The sequence below is a fragment of the Dermacentor silvarum genome, chromosome 5 (genome assembly GCF_013339745.2).
Source record: "Dermacentor silvarum isolate Dsil-2018 chromosome 5, BIME_Dsil_1.4, whole genome shotgun sequence".
In the NCBI taxonomy this organism is placed as follows: domain Eukaryota; kingdom Metazoa; phylum Arthropoda; class Arachnida; order Ixodida; family Ixodidae; genus Dermacentor; species Dermacentor silvarum.
The window spans coordinates 98,988,553-99,007,942 of record NC_051158.1 but is presented as its reverse complement, the minus strand read 5'-3'; the positions used below and the strand labels follow the sequence as shown (position 1 = coordinate 99,007,942).

The window sequence follows — 19,390 nt, the reverse complement described above, 5'->3', positions numbered from 1 at the left end:
TAGTACTAGTAGCCCTCGCCGCTTTCCTGATGGCGCAAAAAGGCTAGCTGCATTGCGGATTTCGCTAGTGGATTACTTTATTGTTTGTTTGCTTTTTTTTTTTCCTGGTGGATGGGGGTGTAGTGGGAAGCAGTACGTGCGCATGTGCAATGTGCATCCTAATCCTGCCCCATTTATCCATGTTGCCCCCATCCCTATTTCCATTAGCCCCGTTTCTAACCTCGAAATAAATTGATTCTGTCGATCTTCGTAATGACGAAGTGGTATCGCACACGAAAATACCTTACTTATAACCGACATTTAATTATAAGCAGACATGCTCACATCGGCAAAAAAACATCACAATCACATCTTCGAAAGAAGCTGCTTCTAAGAAGACAGCGCGCTAACGTCAGCGAGACAAAACAAAAGAGAGACGAGCAAGCCAGCCAGGGGTGTTTTGATGGCCCGTCCGCGGCTTGCAGTGCCGATACGTACGTGCATGGGAATATTAGTTTCACACACTCGGCACGTTGGTTTGGGCGGTTCACCAACCATCCGCCCGCTTGCCAAAACGCACATATGCCCATCCCGGATATGTTATTTGAAGTACATCTCTTGCCGAGTAAGGTCACCGACCGATTTTAGGACACGGCCATACTCATTTTCGCACACGATTTTCGGCCGCATGCGGGGCCGAACTCTGCTACTCCATGCGGCCGTCTGTCTGCGTGTGATCTCGAGCTCGATCGCTGGTCACCGCAGTCATTCCGTCCATGATATTTCGCCACAGCCGAACTCGGAGGAGACCGCTAGGCCTAACCATTACCGCTTCGACCTCGGGTCGGCAGCCAAAGCTGCATTGTTTGGCGTCGACGTGGCGTTCCCGGCCGCTATGTTTGCGACATTGTGCGCGCCGATCATGTACAAAAGATTCAGCGGCAGCACCTTAATAGCGGCGTCCGAAATTTCGGTTGCCGTTATCGAATACAGGTATGTGGCGGTGTAGCATGTCCGAAGATCAATTAAGGTGCATTAAACATTCGTCGGCGACTGTATCTGACACTTTTGCTATCATACTACATATATTGTGCCACCTTTAAAAAAAAATAAAAATATGTTATAACCGATAAGGCTGGATCGCGCAGTTTCGGTTTCGTTGTAGCGGGAGATTACTCCACTGAAGTACGTCATGCATGACCAACAAAATTTTGTATTTATCTCGCTATATCCTACAATTAATTATATCCGTTTTCTATCCGTATAGGAGGTTCGACTATACAACGAAATAAATTGAACATGTTTCTCGACGATATCACTTGTGCACAATTGTAACAAATATCAGATATAATGAAGGTATTTTTGTGTCGGTTGCTTCACTTGTCCTGTTGAATGAGTATGCTCCACTTTCAACAAAACGGTCATGTCATTGCACTGATCTGACCTACGTTTGCACCAGTCAGTGAATACAAACATGTGGACACTCAACATATGATGCTGTTGCCACATGATTGCAGCCACCATCAGTGGCGCACCGACGGGGGGGTTCGGGTGTTGTACCACCCCCGAGGCCGAGGTAACCCCTGCCCCAACCCAACAGCTTCCTTTCTGCTGGTCTCTCCGAGTCCGTTGTATCACAACAATATAAAGACTGTAAAAGCGGCATGCTAATGGCTTACATGGGTATGAGTACATGGCAGGTGTACGTGCTGAATAAGCGCTTCACTGGGCTTACTTGTGACAATTAATTGCAGTCCTCAGCACAAGAAACTTTAGCAAAATTTCCTGCTGCATTTCTCAGGTCTTTAGACAAAACTCACACAAGTGCCGTCTGCCTTCACATTGGTCACACTGTCCCATACAATGGTGATCTTTGTTAGCCTCGAATAGGCATTGCCACGGCATCTTCGCGATACATTTTGCAGTTGGTCGGTGTTGCTATAGCAATACTTTCAACATGCCATGGTGCGAGGTTCTGAAGAGATGCAATCAACTGCGATAAAAAATTGATCAGGATCGAACCATCAGGAGAAGACCTTCAAAGTGAAGGGATAGCCTATCAGTAGACCTGTCTCTCGGATATGCTGCTGGGTCACTTAATGGTCAACTTTATTGGTTTTAATGCAATGAAACGCATATAGGTGCTGCGACGTGTGGATATGTTGGAGTGCACTTGGCACGTAGTCTTGACTCTCACCATGTGACGGTACTAGACCCACGCTAATGTACACACTATTCGTTTTCCCTGCACCTATCATCATACCGTCAGATATGCTGTGGCCAGCATCTCACGGAGTGCACTGCCCGTGCTGCTAAGTGCTTTCTTTGGATGCCGTGTTCAGGTGCCAGTGCTCCAGCATAGTGTGTCACGTTCAGAAGAGGAACGCTGTTAGTAATGTACGCAGAGTGCCAGTTCTGCATTGCCTTTTGCTACCCGAGGCGAGCTGCAGGTGACCCGCAGATGGCGCCGATTGCATGAGTACAGCCTGGACGGTCCGTATAATTTCTGTGGCATTGAAAAGGCTGCACATACAACTGGTGCAGTAAAAGAAGGCGGCAAGACAAGAACGGTGGTGCACGACTTTATTTGCCACCCACAGCTTTGGTCAGGCGCAAGTGCAGCCTCTCGAAGTGGGGCAGCTGACAACATCCGGGCTGCGTCAAAAGCAACAAGTGCACAGCACGACAACTCCTGCTTGTCCGATTAATTTATCCCACGCACGAATCACAGCGCAGCCTGGGGCTTCCTAGGACACATAAACCTCATGCACTGCGCACAAAAGTTCTTCCAAACAGTAGAAAAATACACATTGGCTTCTGCGTCTGTTGCTTTGCTACGACAGTTTGACAGACTTGGAAAGTATGAGGTGAGCCCTACTAATCAAGACACTCCCTTTCCGCTCAGCTAACGTCCCGACAGTGACCTTTCTGATTTTATTCTGACAACTTCAAAGGGACACTAAAGAGAAAGACTAAATCAGTTTAGGCTGATGAATTGTTCTTTCAAAACTGTTTAATTAATGTTATGGTAAATGACTGGTTACTCGAAGAAAGAAATGCGGGCTAAACTTCAATTTTTCGAATTTCATGTCTAAACATCAGTGCTGGTATGTCAGCGTGATGTCACAAGTTTCAAATTATTTCCCCGTATTTGAGCCATTGTGGCCCAGTAACAAGTTGGCAAAACTTGCCAAATTCAGTCTGTGCGTCTTTTAGAATACAATGTAGTCCATCTTTACCGATAGAAAATTAACTAGGCCCTAGGATATCGTGGTGAGCTGGTGGAGAAACTTCAAGGTGGCGTTGCTTCCCGTCTTTTGCATCTGGCTTACCAAGCGCCTTCTGGCACGGTAAGAGCCGCATTTTCAGTATTGTAGAAAGATAATTTACCAAATACAGCTGAACTTATTTTCTCTTTATTGTCCATTCAAAGAGGCATTTGCACATATCACTGTTTTCTTTGCACCCAAGTTTCACAAAGAGACTGCATTTTGTGGCCCACATTGTTCAACATAACTCGTGGCAACGTTTTCTTGCCTGGATCACGTCTAAAAAGAAAAAAAAAAGAAGAGGGAAATGGGAACCACCAGTGCATGCACACGAGCAAGCTGCTGCATAGACATGGACTACTTTCAGAAAACGGTGTGGACAGCAGGTCCGATTGGGAGACCTTGCAGGCTTGTAGTTGGCACAACTATTTCATGGTGTCTTCTCGCTCTGGTGAGATTACAAGACAAGTCTGCGTTACCGAAACATGATAGACATGAAAAAGCTCAGGCTGTGATGCTACCCTGCTGCACCCCACGCCGTCAGAACCGGACCAAACCGGCAGCTCGCTTGTGTGTGTACGACTTTCTTCCATTTCTTCGATGAACCAGGCAAGCAATAAAGCAGAGTATTTTGTTGAATCATGTGGACCATAGAATTCACTCTCATCACAATATTTACGTGCAAATAAAGCAGCACTAAGCGTTAAGAAATTAAAAAAAGTTCAAATAAAAATGCAGGTCGCAGTGCATGAGCCGTTAGTTACTTCCCACTGTAGGCAGTGAACACAGTATAGTGCCGTCATTTCACACTGCATGACGCACACGGTGAAAGGTCCGTAAAAACATCTATATGCCTTACAGAACACAGCACTGACTTTGCTGGTATTTGTGTTGTTAATGTTACTAACACACAGTTCCCTACAAAAATAACTAGCGCAAACTCTGGTGGTTATGTCTATAGGAGCTGGAAGCATGCCAGTTTATTTAGCAAGGAAATGAATGTCGAGTACTGCATAGACTTGCCTAAACTTCATATTCCTGGCTTCAAATGACATAGTGACGTTGCAAGTTGATTGCGTTTAACAAAATGTTCCAGTATAAACACAACAATACGGAATAATTACGCAGGTGCGCTGAGTCTTACTGCATTTTGCTATTAGAAAGATGCGATTCATTATAAAATCGGAAAGATAAACCGTTATAAATATTGTCGTGAGAACGTCTGGAGCCACAAGCTTAATGATTAGACAAATCCGTGTACCACACATGATTCCCACGGCTGGTGAACAATCGCAGCCCCAAAGATGCCTCTAGTAAATTTGCAAGGGAACTATGCAAAAATATGCGGTAAAAACAAATGAGAACGATGAGCACAGAATAAGCAACATTACCCACAACCCTTGTTCACCTCCTCACAATGTCTTTAGTAACATTAGCAGTGCGGTTATGATGTACACATTAGCCACACTTTGCTGGATTATATGCACACCAGTGCATTTTCAAGTACAGTAGACTCGCAATAACTTGAAGTCAGGTAATTGAGAACTCGGGTTAATTAAAATATATAGAAAAATTGCGGATGGTTCGCTGCATTTTTCATGCATTCTCACTTTTCACTTATGTGGCGTCGAATGTCCTAAAGCAACATTCTATGGCTACGGGAGGCAACCTTGCTGGAAGGTCAACACTAAGATGAGCTGTGTGTTTTAAAACTGTACCCAAATCTGAATGCGGCTGGCATTTCTTTGTGTTCCGCCTCCACTGGTATGTGGTCCCATCACTCTCTGGCTGCCTGGGCAGAGCAATTCAGTTAAAGACCAATGGAATAGAGGACATTAACAAAGGCCCAAAAAGCCGTTACATGCCAATGTTTGATATTCAGGCTAACATGTATGTTGATGAAACAATGCTGCCGACCCAGTTACCCCAGGTGACACTGGGTATTATGCATATCTGTTTGTATTATGGTTCTGATAGTAATACACCAGTTACAACACTACCAGAGGTGCACATCAAATAATATACTTCTGTTTTGAACTGCATTTTATTCAACTTCAGATAATTCATTCACATATTTTTAGTTGCTAAGAGCGAGTTGAATAAGTTGATTAAATAACAGAGTGCCATAACAAGTGCCAAAAGAAAAGGAAAAAACCAGGGAAGTCAAACCTTGATTACCACATTCGTCACAAAGAGAGATTTGTGAAGGTTGGTTCACCGATGCAAAGCTTAAATGCGCAAAGAGATGACGGCACAAGCAGGGACTAAAATAATGATTTTGAAGAAATCAGTCAAAAATTGCATTTTTGAGCAGTCTGCTGTCGTTTTGTGTCGTCGTCAGCTAGCGCAGTTTAGGTTTACAATCCTTAGCTAGGGACTATATCATGTTTCTTCCAAGAACTCGAAGTGAAGTAATACCAGCAATAGATGTACCATGGTGGCAATGCAAAGATGGCATCTCCAAAATATGTAGACCAACGTCATGGGGAAGACCCCACAACTGGCTAAGCACTGCATGCGATTAGCAAAAGCTGCATTGCAAGGCATGCAATGTTTGATACACAATGTCCTGCAGAAATTGACGTCAGCAGTGCTTCTCGAGGCGTCACTGTCATTTTTCTGCTACCCTGTATGGTCTGCTAACTTCAATGAATGCAGACTGTTGATTACTTTTGCTAACAACCAATAAACCAGCCAGTTTCAGTGTTGTAGATTTTACTCATTGTACACGCAAGCAGGTACAAACTTATCTTAATAACCATTCTAGAGTTGTCGAAACAGTATATTTTCACCCGTTAAAAGAGGAGTGAAGAAACACAACTCAGATATAACAGAGTACAAGCTTGACCAAAAAAAAAAAAATCCCGTCATTGCCCACAGAACCAAAAGCGGTTTCTAGTGGTCCCATAGTGACCCACAACAGTTCTTGAACTGGTTTGCATTGTGATGTAGTGCTAGCAGTGTACCAATCATGCAATGAAAGATGCCTTACAAGCAAAGACCACCAATGCATATTCAAAAGAGACTGTGCGTGAGAACATGTACAGAAGGCAGGCCACTGCAAGAAGAAACAGGTGATCAGCGGTCTGGAAAGTGCCGATAACATGAAACTGGCATCTCAACGCCAATCGCCTGTTCCCCCTCGCACTGCTTGCCTCACAAAGCACAACAAACAAGGGCAGCAACAACATTGCTAAACACGTAAAGCATCGAGGTTGACAAGTGCACATGCCTGATGTGAAAACATTATCCAGAAATGCTGCGCGGAATGCGCAGTGCCTTCCTTATATGACGACACCTCCGAGAAGGAAGATTTCCTCATCCCTCCAGTGAAAGTGAGGAAGCAAAGCAGTGCACAGTCACACGCGTATACTTCTTGTTGTACGTACAGTGATACACGTAAGTTTACGGGGCACAGGTTCCCCGAGAAATGTGAATTTCAGCTTTGTTAATGTATGGCGCTTCCAATTTTTCGTGGACCAGTGTGCAGGTTGCAAGAACTATATACTAGAGGTGGACACTTTGAATTTAGGGCGACGAGCCTGGGCTTCCTGGGAAATTAAGCTTCTTTGAAAATCCCGTGCCTTTGTAAACGTTTCTGGCCAACCGTACGGTCCAGCCTGATATAACAGGAAACGCCCACATTTAAGCTGAAAAGCAAAAACCTTGGTGCTGCACCAAACTATTAGGACAATGCTGCATTGCTGCTTCATCGAAAAAAGTGTTTAGCATACAAAACAACAACCACCCGAGGTTGACTGTTGCAGCATGCACTTGCAGCGTTACAGGCGGCAACTGTGAATGCATTTGAGCATGCGCTCTCTCTCTCTCTCTCTTCGCTGCCGTCACACACAATTCGTCACGACACCACTGAATGTTGTGCCAATAAGGGAATCCACTGTAAACACCGGTGGCAGTCTCTGTCAATCACGCTTGCGAGATTTTGCGTGACTAGCACTGGACGTGTTGGCGTGCCCTACAATGTATGGGCGACAGCTTTTATTGCACTGTTCTGAACGACGTTCTTGGCTTTGTGCCAAAAATGCTGTCGCTCGTAGATGCTAATACGTTCACCAATAGACATGCAATATCTCACAAAAGTGATTGAATCCCCGAAAGCAGACAACCGAGAATACAACCCCTGTTCTTCAAAATTAGGCCACGACTTGCCTGTACTCTAATTTTGCACTTTGGAGGATTTCGCTAAAAAATGGTTGAATTTAGTACACACTTGTTTTTTCCGGAACAAGTCAAGAGGTATGTGCTGTTTGTGGCAATGTTGGAGCAAGAACAGAATTTTTTGAGTGAGAGGAATGGTGTTCAGCGCAGTTTCAGAGGACAAAACGTTATTGACAGAGAATACAGAATGCGAAGGACAGCAAGCACCTGATGGCTCCACTTTTGAAAATTTTTTCATTTTCCACTTTCTGGCACTGTTACAAATGACATGAACACCTGGTTTATAGTGAATGAAGCTGGCTACTACTGCGTTACTAGGCAACCACGAAATGCCCCTTGTGGGAAAAAATTTTGAGAAATGAAGCCAGCGGTTTAGCCCGAAGAGGTTTGTACATGGGGCTCCCTCATTAAAGCGATATTTTGTAGATTGTCCCGCCATCAGATGTTGTAGCCACTGGAGTGCGGTGGGTGGCATGTGAACAGTGCACTGTATTAGAAAAGATTGAATTGTCTTGGTGCGTGCCAAGATGTCCCAATTATGCAACCGGTTCAGTGTCAGGATCAAAGTCAAGAGGGCCCGGATTCCATCCCCGCTGAAGTGCCTTTATTATTTACTCATAATGCTCATGTTCCCGTAAAATTTTTCTTTAATGAAGAGTAAAACATCACTTTGTGGAAATTCAATCGAACAAAGAATTCCAGTTGAACAAAGTGGCCTAAAATTCATTGCGAGTCCTATGCTGAACCCTTTGAAAAAAATTTAAGGTGAACAAACTCAGTCCGAGAAAATTTAGTTCTACAAATGTTTTTCAGGTGTGTACTCGATTTACGACGTCATCGTGTGGCAATATTGCCTAGCAACACCGGTTTTTGCCCTGTTGTACTTTCCAAACCTCAAAATATGCAGTCCATTCGTAAATAATGTCCTGTTGAAAGATACATTTTTTTTTACACAAATAATTTAAATGTGCCTGAAATACCTTGTAATTTCAACGAAACGACCAATAAATAACCGCAGGTTTCATTTTAATGTTCCACACAAGCTTTGACTGGTTCTTAATACGAGGCTGCTAGGCACATGGTACAGGAAGCTCGGTCAAATGTTCTTTGTGGTTCCCGCAACGTTTGCGAAAGTAAGGTTTGCACAGTACACGCAGAAACATACGACAAACTCTCATAATAAAATTGCTTCCTTCAAAATATTGCTTGATTCAGCTCTGCAAAAGTTACAAAGATGGGCTAGTTGGTTTTCGTTCAACATGGCAAACAGAGCGGACAATGGGACCAGAAATACAGATAGCGCTGGGATAATGTAAGAATTAATTTCGTTTGATATCATTCCTGTCTTATCATCTGTGGCTCCCCGATTCCAGTGATAACGTGGTTGGAGAGCCAATCTGACCACTGGAGAAGCGTGAAAAAAAAACAAAAAAGAATAACATTTTAATAGAATCACTACACTATCCCAGCCCAGGTCAGCGCATCTGTCCTGCGCATTTCTGGTCCCGTCGTCTGCAATGTCTCTCATAATGATTGTTACATTAAATAAAGTTTCTTGTGGTCCCAACTGCAGCGCATGCATTTCAGAACAGATTATTCAAAATGCAGTGTCACCAGACCGTTCAGTATGAAGTGCGAAGCATGAAATCTGCACACGGGATTTACTCAGTACAGCATAGACCCTTTGCGCTTCTTTAAACTGATCCGGAGTGTCAAAGAGCACTGTGAAGATCACTCTGCCAAATGCTGCTCCTCCAGACAAACTGCATTGCACAATCATAATAGACAAATGACGAAACTGCTTACGAACGTCAGCAGAATTTCGCGAATGTCGTGTCACAACTATCAAGTAGGCTTTGCTTCAGTGCAGCTTTACAAGCCTCCAAGCGGTTGGAGTGCACTTCAAGCATTTCTATAGTTCTCTTGGGGCATCTCCGCTTTTAACAAAGTACAGTTTATAACGAATGCCATTTCCTGTCCAAATGAATTCACTATAACGAGGGCTTAATTTAGTTTCAATATGCAGGCTATCACATGTAAAAGTCATCTTACTCAGTTGTCGAGTAATCATCAATTAAATATAGTCCAACTTCGATACTGAACAAAGAGCAGGGATATACGAATTACTGGATATAACGAATTCTTGTATATAATCAAGTAAATCTAGAATGTTTTGCCACTATTAATTTGTAACAAACACGTGCTTATAGCGAATATTAGATATAACGAATGTATTCACGAGTCAATTGTAACTGTTAAAACATGGTGTGACTGTAGTTAGCTGCAATTAGACATTCCTTGTAAATGCTGCCCTGCACAGTTAAGTCTCTTTCACAGATGAACTGCCGCAAAGGTTTTTGCATGTGGCAAGTTTAATTTTCCTAAATGAGACTGCTTTCGAAGCTGTCAGAAGCATGCTAATTAGGACAGCTTGCAGAGTTGCAGAAGATTGAATAGTAATCTACCTCGATACCCAGACAGAAAAAAAAAAAAAAAGACAGCAATAAGAAGAGATGAGCTGAAGCAGAAACTATTTCGAACATTAACGTTCCAGTGCTTCCGTAAATGATTGCGACTAGATTCCTGAAATGCTAGGTTACAATGGCTGCTACAAGATTTACATAAACTTTGTTAACGTGGCAATGTTGGTTTGCATGCATCAGGCATGTTCTTCCTAATGCTGCGCACATTCGATAAAAGATAAGTTTACATAGATCGGATTATGTATAATCAAAGTTTAATAACTGTTAAAATAACTAGTTTAGTTTCTAGGATACTTTGGCTTATGCATACCAGATCTAAGTGAGCACTGTACTTGTCATGCTGGTAAAATTCCCACACAAGAACATGGATGACATGTTCAGTGTACCGTGTAACAAAATATATGCCTATAAACACGTATTTTACTACTGAGCAGAGACCGTGCTAGTCTTTTCGATAAAATCTTTGATGTGAGCTATAACAGGTGCGCCTAAAAAGCCAAAATGCATGCTTGGCAAAGACATATCTGGTCTTGCTTCCAGCGTCGAATGCAACATCTTGATTATCACTAGTTAACATGGTATGAGTACACGCAACTTTACGAGGCTCGTTCGCTGTAACCGTGCGTTCACATGCAAAGGCAACGTCAAGCATGGCTTCTGTTGGTGCTTTTAAACGAGCAAATGGCTCTTGACCTGTGCTACCAAAACATGCAAAAAGAAAAGCGTGCAGCTAGGCTTCACTAACATGTCCAGCGTCATAAACAGGCACTGTCACAAAATGCGGTGGCTTTTGCGAGCTCTGCTCTGCACGTCGCTTGTGCTTCAGTCAAAATGCAAGGCCAGAATCTGCCAGTAAAACATCCATTAAAACCATGCCCTTCTGAGCCATAACGGAATGCGAACAACTAACATTAACAAACTAGCACTCACTTGTGTTCCTGCATTATAGCATGTCAGCAAGTGGTGAAATTCTTTCTTTCATGACCTGACGTGCAATGATGGAAACATGTTCAGGAAATGATTGCGGATCAATGACCTGCCGCACATCCGAGGAGTAATGTAAGGTATGTGCGTGGCATTGTCTTCCAACCTGGAAATATTTAGGTAAGCAATACGTGTTCAACAAACAAACACATATTGATAAACAAGCCAAGCGCTCATACAAGGACAGTTCAAATTGAGAGTGAATCATGTGCTGAGCATTGCTGAACTAATTGATGACCTGGTTAGAATACGACTAATTGGTGCTCAAATCTTACACAGACGTGGCATTTGGCATCGAGTTCTGTTTACCATCCTAGCCAAACATTTAGTGGATTGTAGCAGGTCTTGGAATTTCATTTCACAGAAGTTCTGTTGAAAAAAAAAAAAATTGCAACACTGATTTCCACTACTGTTATATCGAAATGAGTGTTATGCAACGTAAGCACTGCATTTTATTTCACTAAGCATAAGCTGCTTTTCTTCTTCTTCTTCTTCAAAAAAAAAAAAAAAGCTCACCCCAAAACCACTTTGTCATTGTCACCAACAAATGCCACACCATACAAAAAACATATTGCTCCTCTCAGATGTGCCATTGGAAACTTTGTTATCATAATATTTGGTGTTTTGGCTAGCACTACTATTTACACAAGTATACTGCACATTTTTTTCCCCTGTATATTAGCTTAAGAAATCACCTGTAATTATATTCAGACCAATGCATTGAAAAAAAAAAAAAAAACCCTCGACATTGCTGCATTAGGCGTCCCTCGTTTGCGTCATAATCGTTTTATTATTTAAAACATAAGCGCACATCATCTGCAACATTACTGGGTCAAGAAAGACTTTATAAGTGCAACCAATGGTGGAGCAATTTATTAGCTGCATTATCTGCGCTCAGCAACAGGCGCATTGCCTATGTGCCCATAGATGGCAGCACTCTTCCTCCCGATTCATTTTTCTTGTCAGGTTTAGCACTGCCATGAGCGTGCACACATTTCATTAGATCCTACACAAAATAGGAGAGTACCTGCCCCCATATGTAGTACTGGCAACATGGCGTTAGTTATAACACTTGCTGTCAAATGCCATATCGCGGCGCAAAAATTAGGAGGGCAAACAAGGAAGCCGATTAGCTAGAAGGGTTGCATCCATCTTTCATCTTTTAAGATCATATCCATCTTTTAAGAGGACCGCAGCACTCAGTACATGACCACAAGCTCCTCAAATTTGGGTTGCCTGTCACCGTGGCAACTCCAGCGGATGCGGGCAGGGTATGCAACAAAAAATAGAGATGCAACAACACGCATTTATGACAACACTGACAAATTTCACACACACATGAGCAAAATCGTTAAAGCGTACGTCGAATCCAACATGTGCGAAATTGAGCAGCGTACCTGCCGTATTGGAGGCAATAGATAGGGCAGTTTGAGTGAGTGAACATTGGTGAACGTGAGTGATGCAGGAAGCCACAACAGAAATTTGTGGCTCCCTGTCAACTATAGCTGATAGAAACATGAAAAGATTAAAAAAAAAAAAAAAACGAAAAGAAACAAAGAAAATTGCAAGAAAACCCTCCAGCTCCTCTGGCAGAAGACAAGTATTCATGCTGGAGCTATGCCGAGTTGATGTCTTCTGAATTATGAAGCAACTCAAAGAGTCTCCGAAATTCATGTGGCCCATTTCCAAGTTCAAAGTTCCGTGACTCGGGATTCCAGGTCATGCAACAATTAGTAGGCTCAAAGCACTGCCGAAGTGACAACTGCTGTGGCTTGTCGGCAAATGCATGCCCGTTAAGATGCTGATGGAGTGCGAGCAGACCTTGTGCAATTAAAAAACCACATGCAGATATAAACCGAGAATGCAACTTCCACACAGTGCAGTCTCCAATATTTATCACCCTCCTGGACATAATTTTCACAATGCAACAGTACTGCCATTCATGTACGCGTTTCCTCTCATCAACGCTGTGTGCCTGTCACTTTCCTGTAAGTAGTGCTATGCATCTCTGAGCATCCCATCGCATCCTCAACAAGAAAGTACAAGGCGAGCTGCATTTAAAGAAAAGGAAAAACAAATGTACTCAGAAATGGTCATTATCACTGCAAGACAATCTGGCAGTACAAAAGGCATAATTTTACACCGTAGAAGGCATAGAATGACGAAAGGTGTAATTTCACACACCAAGGGTGTAAAATAGGCGTAGTTTTTTTACACCACATAGGGTGTAAGTCTTTAAAATAGTGTACCAGTAAGGCCTAGGATGGCCTATTCCGAAAGGCCAGCTGCTATGTGCAGGCAGCCCAATACTGGTCAGAGGTCCGATACATATTGTCAGGCTACACAACATGAAACGGTACCATTCCATATACGCGCTCTTTCTCATGGTGCATAAAAAATTAGAACTTCAATCAAAGGACGGCACCAGCAGAGCACAGCCTCGCACAAAATACCGCCACTTCCACACTGCGAAATCAATTCTTGGTCCATGGCACTTTCTTCAGGCTGCTGCAAGAGCATATCCGCACAATGTTCATGCGGCAAATGGCGCAGTGGTACGTGATGCAGAGGTGCGGCAGTCCACTTCCAGCAGTTCAACGCCATTAACAATTTCTGAAAAATTCCAACTTGGTTCAGCATTGAACAGGTTAGCAAGTCATATGAGAAAAGATTTCCAGTTGTGAAATTTCTTGCTCCTTTTGCTTGGCTCATGCCTCTGAAGTTGGCCACAAAAAGAATATCAGAAGCAGGAGCTGAAGTTTAGAATGAAAGTCATTCACTGAACTCGCAAGGGTGCCAGCTTGCTCGGCGAAGAGGCTGTCCAAGATGCACAGACAACTGGAGCTTGCAGTGATCTCAATTCCCGTGCAGCATGCATCTCTCAGCATTGCTGAACAGCCATGCTGATCTCAAACTGTAATGAATCATCCTGTTCAACTGCAAATTGCACCAGCACTCTGCAGTCTTGTTCCACAGACAATGCCAGCCTAATCTTAGCGTGCAGATGCGCGGACATGTATCTTCGAATGTTTTCCGAAACGAATCTTCTCTGCAGGGATGTTTGCAGTTACGTTCAAACACTCAGATTCTTCAGCTATGCGAGGATGTTCATAATGCACAGCCATCTGCTTTGTTCTTCAAAGCTTCACGGCGTTTCAGTACGTCTTGCAAGTGGGAGCCAGATTGTCACCTGCTGCAAGGCCTTCCTTTCTCATATGAGACTTGCAGCGCCTGGACTCCTACAGCTCCAGGAGACGCTGCAGTGTTCGGGTTGTGTTGTACAAAAGTTACAACATGTCAACAAGGTCGCAGCCATCAACAATTCACAAACAACGTGTGCTGTACAGACGAATAATTATACACCATTTCTCTTTACGTGGAGCGTGCATCGCGGCACAGTAGAAGCGCTCGCTTGCAGGTCAGTCCCCACTACAGCGTTCGAACCGTCACGTCTCCTCAGCATAGTAGCGTCGCAACTCGGCACTGCGGAGCCTCTTCAGACCTTGACAGCGCCCGTAAGCGGGGGCGTGCTGGAGGCTCGCTGCTGGAGCCGGCTGCTGCGAAGCCCCTCCAGTGCTCCGGACACAGCCGTCTTGGAGTCGAAAAAGCGTGCTAGGTGTTCGTCTTTGTGCAAGCACGCGCGGAACTGCTGGAAACTGATGTGCCAGTGCTGGTCCCATATGTCCGACGACACGGTTGCCGCCGCTGCAACAGTGCCGTCTCGGGGAGCCTCCTGCAAGGAGGGAAGAAAAAAAAAATTATGCGGATCAAACACACTGCGGTAATCGACGTTATGCGAAGCATTAGCAATGAGGACACAAGGCCATGCTAGTTCCTAAACCGGTGACCAATCACAACTGAATCCTGCCACCTACCCTACCGAGCCATGTTAAGATGTGTCGTAAAGGGACACTAGAGGCAAATACTAAGTCATCGTGGACTGTTAAAATACCATTCCGGAAACCTTTCAGCACTTGTTTCATGCCAAGAAAAGACTTAGATCAAGAGAAAATTGTGTCTAAAGGGTCCGCATACCTTTAGCGTAATTCAAATCGCAAGCGCCCAAGCGGGGAGTGGTGACGTTGCATGCACCATCACCGCCTTTCACTGCCATCGTTGAGTAAAACGGCGCCGACAGACGGTGCTACCGTTCTTTTCGCCAAAATGCAAATGCGCAGCCATAGAGAAACCGAGCCAAGAGAGAGCATTAGATTCGTCGCTGCAGCTGCTCTCAGTCAAGTGGTATAGACCGTTTGGGCATCCTGCGACCGCACACAGACTTGGTATATTCTCTGCTACTTGCAGTTTGTGCGAGTTTCGCGAGCCAGCAAGACCAGCGGAGCACTACGCAATAATGAAACTACTGAAACGTGAAAGCATGGCCGGCGCGGAATCGAGCGAAAATGAAACCTTTCAACCACCCGTGTCATTGTCAAGGGTAATGTCAACGAGTTCTTTTTTCTAAAAATCGAATTGAATTGGAGTGCATTCAATCGTATAATGCAATGCAATGATCTTTTTATTACGAGTGGTTGAGTACTAGTGACAGAAATATAATGAGGAGTGCCTACATGATCAGGCTAATACTCGAATGTCCCGGGTAGTCTCAAATCGTGTCCCATATTTACCTCAATTTCTGAATTACTAAAGCTTTGTTCATGATAATATTGACGCTTAGACGTTCTCGAGCATTAATCCATCACTTTGGCTGAACTTACTATTTGCCTTTAGTGTTCCTTTGAGCACTGGGCCATGACTCGCAACCAAACAGTCAGATTCGAGAAAGTGGATATAAAATACATAAACCGCATTCACCTCAGATAACGCTAAATAACACCGTATACAGGGTGCCCCAGCAATCATGCCTGAAGCTTTAAAAAAGGGACACTGATCATTCTATGGCAGTAAGACTATGTGTGTGTTGTTTGAAGTCTTGTTGAGAAACCATCGGTAATTGTTTAGCCCCTGACATCCAATTAGTCAAGTGGCAAACATTTTAGCAGTTCTAACTGTCAAGATGTCCAAGTTAGGGAGTTGTAGAGAATTGTAAGAGACGTTAGAGAAATATGTTTCCAGCAAAGTACACGTTAAGAGTTTACTTTTTCTCGAGAAGAAAGAAAGCCTGCGAAACATCACAAATACCATGTCACTGCACACCCGTGCATGGCATAGCAGCGCCATCAAATAGTGTCAGTGGTAAAACAAGCTATTCATCCCAGGCTCGCCGCCCAGGGCAGCAAGTTTTCCTTATGTTGATGCACAATAACAACCGGGAGCTGTTGGCACATTGTGGAAGGTACGCGCAATGCTATCGTTGCTGCTTGGCCCAGTAACATATGAACAGCTGGCTCTCCCAGTGTTATAATTCGATGACGCTGCTGTCCCGCGGTAGTGAATTCCCAACACAATGCAGTGCCATCCCATTGCGCTGTGTTTTTCGCGGTCAAAAAAACTCAGCCCTTTCTGGTCAGAAGTGAGGATAACAGCACGACACGACAGAGGTTAAAAACAAGCGCTGCGGCTGCACTCACCTGATGCGTCCCATCTCCGCCAGAATGCTCGCCTGCCGAGTCTTCTGGCTTAGTCTTGGCTTCGTGGTTCATCTCTCCCATTTGCAGCAGCTCAGTTCCTGTCAACGAAGTTATACGGTGGGAGAGGTACAAAAGTTATAGGGGCCATGACACGGTGATTCAACTACAGTTAAACCTGCTCATAACGAACCTCCATACAACGAATTTCTGGATATAACGAAGTTTTTCTATTCCCCGCTGTTACTCCATAGAAGCACATGTATTTGAGACCTCTACGTAACGAAGTGGCAGCGGCAGACCCCCTCGAAATAATGAATTTTCCCTGCCGACAACCTAGAGATTTTGCCCCAAATTTTGTCATTTACCTTCTCCGCCGCGACGAAATGCGAAGCGGCGTCGTCGCGCTTGGCGCGCTCGAATTCACGGCGACTGCGAGGCGAGATCGAGCGCACGTGTGCGTGCGTGCGAGCGTGCGCGAGGCAGGCCTGCATCCCTCGGCCCGGTGATCTTGCCGCCACCGGGCGTGACCTTTCCCTCTCCCGATAAAACGGGTCCAAAAATTGGCTGCGCGTTAGAATCGAGCACGACCCTAAATTTGCGCTACCATATCACCATTGGCATTTCAATATGGCCGCCTCCTACACACTTCGAGCCTAGCTCCCATAGCTTCGACCATGTGCTGTAGTACGTGTGCTTAGGCATTAGTTTACCAATTTAGTTAAACGCGAATGTTTACAAGTTTATACGGCCGATAAAACTACTATCCTTACTTCGTATAGCTGTCTGCTAATTTGCTGTCGAAATCGATGCTTTGCCTTTCGGGCGAAACTGGGACATTTTATTCATCGCAACTTTAGTGTATTGGGAGTAAATCTTGAGCGATAATTGTATTTCTGTATGAAAGCATGAGGTGCGCGGTACTGTAAAGGATATTTTTTTCCTCTCTTTTGGTCATTGAAAACGGGTGCGCCTTACAATTGAGGGCGCATTAGAATCGAGTAAATACGGCAAGAATTTCTTTTTCGAATTTTCGTGCCGAACCTGCATATAACGAAGTCCTCTTTACAGCAAAGTTTTTGGGGAATTTGTCAATTTCCTTATATCCAGGTTTAACTGTATTGTCAATCTATCATTGTAACTGAGAGGGGCCTTTACGGTTAGCAGACACTCAAAAAACTAGGCTCTCAGGACACATTCTAACTCGAAATTTGAATTTGAAATGATAGAAATGCAATGACCAAATTTCCTTTCTATATAAATTGAGTCATTGGTTAATTAAATGAACATTAATTGCGTTTGCCTCAACATACACTTCTGAGTTGCTTTTGATGATGCCAGTGTTGGACGATACAAACATTACATGCAACCTAATGAGGTTACTTTCATGGTGATGTTACTGCAATCTGTGTGAACAACGAAACATCAGAGCGCGTCAGAGCCTGAGCGGGTAATGCTGGCTACATTTAATGTTCATTACACCATTCTGAGCCGAGGGACACGGTAAAGGAATACTTACATGCCATTTCCGACTCATAATTTTTTTTTCCCCATTAAGTAAAGGGCCAAGCCCCCCAAACCCTAGAATAAATAGTGGCAAGCCTCAGGGAGCCCCGTATATCTTGTTTACTCCATTCTAACATGCAGCTTCTTTCAGGATAATTTACTAAAAACAATTCCAAGCCCGTTAGACTCCAGTGTAACACCAGAACTGTTATGCTGATAAGCTACCGTTGTTGGCACGCAGTAATGCATGCTGTAATCCAAGCCAATCCACACGACGACTGAAGCTTTACGAGCAGCGACATTTTTTGTGCTCACTTTGTGAGTTTGTTAGGCTGCCATAGCGCGCAAGGCATTTAATTAATGTGTTACCTCAACGGCAATTCACAGGACACAAGACTGGCTGTTGATATACAGTTGAACCCACTTATAACGAGACCGGTTTTAACAATATATCGGTTATAACAATGAAAAGCTCCTGCACCGTCAACTTTTGTATGTCTTCTATGGTGAAATAACCCACTCACTACATTGTCCCCATGCCGCATTATCGGTTATAACGATGAAGTCTGGCCACTGGGTGACCGTGCCGAAAGGTAATGGAATGCGAAATCTTTGAAAAGAGAAAAAGAAACAGAGAAATTTGAGCCGCTGCACACCGCCGCGCCGTTTTCCAGCCTTCTCCGCATCGCCAGCCTCACGCGCCTCTCTCCTGTCGCCCTTCCACCCCTCCGAACACGAACGGGCTGCGCCCATAGCTTTACGCCGCGCCACCCTCCGAAACACGAATGGACTGCGCCAACTGCGTTGATAGGGCTGATAGCACGGGGCGCTGCTCCCAGATAGCTCACTGGCCGGCTGGCTCGTTATACTACGCAGTTAAGCCAATGGGTTAAGGCGCTCGTGCTCGTCATTGTTGGTTGCGTCGAAGTCGTTCCTGGCCACGTGGTTTCTCAGCCTCGTTTGACTTGCCGCCAAAACGGAAGATGGCTGGTCCGCTCGCTGATCGCCGGCAACGTCGTGCATTGCCGGTGAAATGAAAGCACACTGCTTCTAACCGATGAGGCAATTGTCGCGAACGTGCTTGCATCGGATAACGACACTGACGACAGCGGTTATGACGCGGTAGGGCAGGCTACCTCAACGTTGTCCTCGCACGTGGCCCTGTAGATGATTCAGTCCCTCTGGGGCTTCGTTTTCGCGAGGAACCTTCCGCTGCACTCCGTGGAGCACTTGGATGCCTTGGAGAAGGCTGTCAGCAAGCTTAGTGCAAAGCAAGCAAAGCTGACGGACATGGGGTTTTATTGTGGCAATCTCGCCCCAGCGTTTTTTCCAGATTTCTCAAGCTGAGGGGCTACCGTGGTAACCTTCGCGCATTTTTTAAAAGGCCCCTTTTGAGGCCACCAAACTAATGCCTCGGCCGAGCTCGCATGTCACTTGCTGCCAGTGACCCCGCTTTGCAGTT

General features: G+C 44.5%; 1 protein-coding gene across 1 annotated transcript in view; it reads right to left on the bottom strand.

Annotated features, from left to right (window-relative positions):
- Positions 1-5,273: 5,273 nt before the first annotated feature.
- Positions 5,274-19,390, bottom strand: part of LOC119453640 (TBC1 domain family member 9) — a 94,318-nt gene continuing 80,201 nt past the window's right edge. Inside the window, exons 29-30 of the mRNA XM_049668310.1 lie at positions 16,426-16,523; positions 5,274-14,627 (exon numbers count right to left, since the gene is read on the bottom strand). Of these exons, the coding sequence (XP_049524267.1) occupies positions 14,391-14,627; positions 16,426-16,523 (335 nt within the window). The 3' untranslated portion in view covers positions 5,274-14,390. The remainder of the gene's footprint in view (positions 14,628-16,425; positions 16,524-19,390) is intronic.